General features: G+C 46.6%; 1 protein-coding gene across 1 annotated transcript; it reads right to left on the bottom strand.

The window, feature by feature from the left end:
• Positions 1-840: 840 nt before the first annotated feature.
• Positions 841-2,830, bottom strand: LOC127794769 (uncharacterized). Its single transcript, XM_052326015.1, has 4 exons — positions 2,704-2,830; positions 2,413-2,624; positions 2,102-2,304; positions 841-1,705 (listed from the first exon to the last, which is right to left on the bottom strand). Exons 1-4 carry the CDS (start codon positions 2,828-2,830, stop codon positions 841-843), a joined length of 1,407 nt encoding a protein of 468 aa, XP_052181975.1.
• Positions 2,831-3,116: the final 286 nt, after the last annotated feature.

Below are 3,116 nucleotides of genomic sequence, written 5' to 3'. Positions count from 1 at the left end.
ATGGTATAAAATCTCACAATCATAGTCTTTCAGTAGTTCCATCCATCTGTGCTATCTCATGTTTAACTCTTTTTGTGAGAAAAGGTACTTTAGACTTTTGTGGTCAGTATAAATCTCTACATTTTCCCCATAGAGGTGATGCCTCCAAATCTTAAGTGCAAATACCACAGCTGCCAATTTCAAATCGTGTGTGGGGTAATTCATCTCATGCTTTTTCAACTGTCTCGAGGCATATGCATTTACTCGTCCATCCTGCATTAACACACACCCAAGGCCAGAGTGCGACGCATCACTAAAGATGGTAAACTTCTCCCCATTCCTAGGAATAGCCAATACTGGTGCTGTCGTCAATCTCTTCTTCAATTCCTCAAAGCAACGATCACATGCCTCGTTTCACTCATACTTGGCTCCCTTCCGAGTCAACTTCGTCATAGGCAGGGACAGTCGGGAGAAACCCTCAATAAATCTCCTGTAATAACCGGCCAGTCCCAAGAAACTTCTGATGCCCGTCACTGAGGTTGGTCTTGGCCAATCCATCACTGCCTTCACCTTCTCGGGGTCTACTGAAATGCCCTCACAAGATACTATATTCCCTGAGAATCCCACCCGTCGTTGCTAGAAGTCACACTTACTGAACTTGGCATATAATTGCTTTTCCTTAAGTCTCTGCAAGGCTAACTTGAGATGGTTCTCATGGTCTTCCAAGCTCGGCGAGTAAATGAGAATGTCATCGATGAACACAATGACAAAACGATCCAAGTACTCCCTAAAAACCCTATTCATCAAATCCATAAAGACGGCTGGAGCATTCATCAACCCAAATGGCATGACCACAAATTCCTAGTGGCCGTACCTAGTACGAAATGTAGTCTTCTGAATGTCTCCTTCTCTTACCCTTACGTGGTGATACCCCGACTTCAAATCAATCTTCGAAAAGACTGAGGCTCCACATAGCTGGTCCAACAAATCATCAACTCGGGGAAGAGGATACTTATTCTTCAATGTCACTTGGTTCAACTGGCGATAGTCTACGCATAACCTCATAGACCCATCCTTCTTCCTCACAAACAAGACCGGAGCGCCCCACAGTGAAGCACTCAGGCGGACGAATCCCTTCTCAATCAACTCCTCAAGCTTTACTTTCAATTCCTTCAGTTCATTTGGGGCCATTCTGTAAGGTACCTTGGAAATTGGTTGGGTTCCTGGCATCAACTCTATGGAAAACTCTACCTCCCTCGGTGGCAGCAAACCTGGCAACTCATCAGGGAATACATCAGGGAATTCTCGGACTACAAGAATGTCTGACAATTCTGTATCGTTCTCCTTACCCATGGTCACAAAAGCCAAATACGCTTCACATCCATGTCGCATCAATTTTTTAGCCTTCATCACCGATATCATAGGAGTGACACTCCTTGGTTTAATGCCTCGATATGTTATGATTGGTTGCTGAGGTAACTCAAAGTGGATAACCTTACATCTACAATCCACCTTAGCATAATGTCGAGATAACCAGTCTATGCCCAAAATAAGATCAAAATCATGTATGTCTAAGATTATCAAATCCCTGTGTAACTCCTTATCATGCACCATAATCTTGCAGTCTCTATAGACTTCACTCCCCACTAATTCGACTCCTCCCGGTGTAGACACGATCAAATAATAAGGCAGCAATGTACTAGAGAATGGAATGTGGCACACAATCCTAAGTGCAACAAATGAATGTGTAGACCCCGTGTCAAACAAAACACACACATCAATGTCATATAGGGAGAGAATACCTTGCACAGTGTCCTTTCCCTTCTCAGCCTCTGCTGACGTCAAAGCGAATGTCCATCCCTAGGTGTGGGGTCGATCAACGTCTAGTGTGCCCTATCCTGGTGGCAATGCCAATGGTGGTGCTGTCCCCTAAAGTCTCAGCACTGGCTGCCTCTGTCCCATCTTATTGCCTTGGTTCCCATACCTTTGTCCTCCTTGTTGTGGCGGTTGTCTGCAAATGTTAGAGGTATGCCCTTTTCTTCCACACCGGTAGCAAGTCACCTCTCTGTTGCTCGTTATACCTTTCCCTTGTGGACAGTCATTCTTCATGTGCCCCAACTACCTGCAACTGTAGCACGCCTTACATACTCCTCTATGCCTCTTTCCACAAGTTGTGCAGGGAGGAATGTCAGCTACATTACCAGAAAACCCCGGTGATCCCTTCTTTTTCTTGTCATTGCCTCGCACCCGGACTGAACTTGATCCTCTGGCTACTGCCTGGACTGCCCTTAGCTCGCTCCTCTCCTTCTCTATGATATGTGCCCTCTACACCAGTGTAGCATAATCTATGATTTGCGCACTGGCTAGATGAAATCTGATGTTAACTCGCAGGCCTCTTTGGAACTTGGCTGCTTTTTTTTCCTCAGTACATACCAACTCAGGAGCGAATCGTGCCAAAGAGATGAACTCCTCTTTATACTGCGCCACCATCCTATTGCTCTGTGTCAGCTCAATAAACTCATATGTCTTCTTATCTTGAACCGAAGATGGAAAGTAGTTAGCATTGAAAAGCTCTCTGAACTCCGCCCATGACGGCTCCCTACCCACAAACCTCTGTCGAACTATCTCCCACCACCTCTCGGCTCCTCCTCATAATAGATATGTAGCCAACTGTACCTTCTGGGTGTCACTGCACCCTATCGTCTTGAGGTGCTTCTCCATTACCATCATCCACTCCTCTGCTGCCAAAGTGTCGGTCCCTCCACAAAACTTTGAAGGTCTTAATGCCATGAAATTCCTTACCAACTGGCTCCCGGTATTGCCATCCACTCCATGGGGCTCCACCTCTCATGGCATTTGGTTTGAAGTCTGACCATTAACGTTCTCATTCAAGCCTAGTTCATTCCTTGCTCCAGGTGGTACTTGCTCCTACCTTCCCTGATGCGCCATAAAATTCTCAAAGTGCCTCAACATGGCAGCCATGGTGCCCCTCAACTCACCAACCTCCTGGTGCAAGTCTGCCACTGACTCCGCTGGACTGGCTGGTGCAGGCGGAGATGTAGGGGTAGGAGCAAGTGCAGGCACAGGAGTGGGTTTAGGAACTAGAGTAGGGATGGCCTGGTTGCCTCAGGCACGGG

This window comes from Diospyros lotus, chromosome 2, assembly GCF_014633365.1.
Source record: "Diospyros lotus cultivar Yz01 chromosome 2, ASM1463336v1, whole genome shotgun sequence".
In the NCBI taxonomy this organism is placed as follows: Eukaryota; Viridiplantae; Streptophyta; class Magnoliopsida; order Ericales; family Ebenaceae; genus Diospyros; species Diospyros lotus.
The sequence above is the reverse complement of the archived record's forward strand: the minus strand, read 5'-3'. Positions and strand labels throughout refer to the sequence as shown.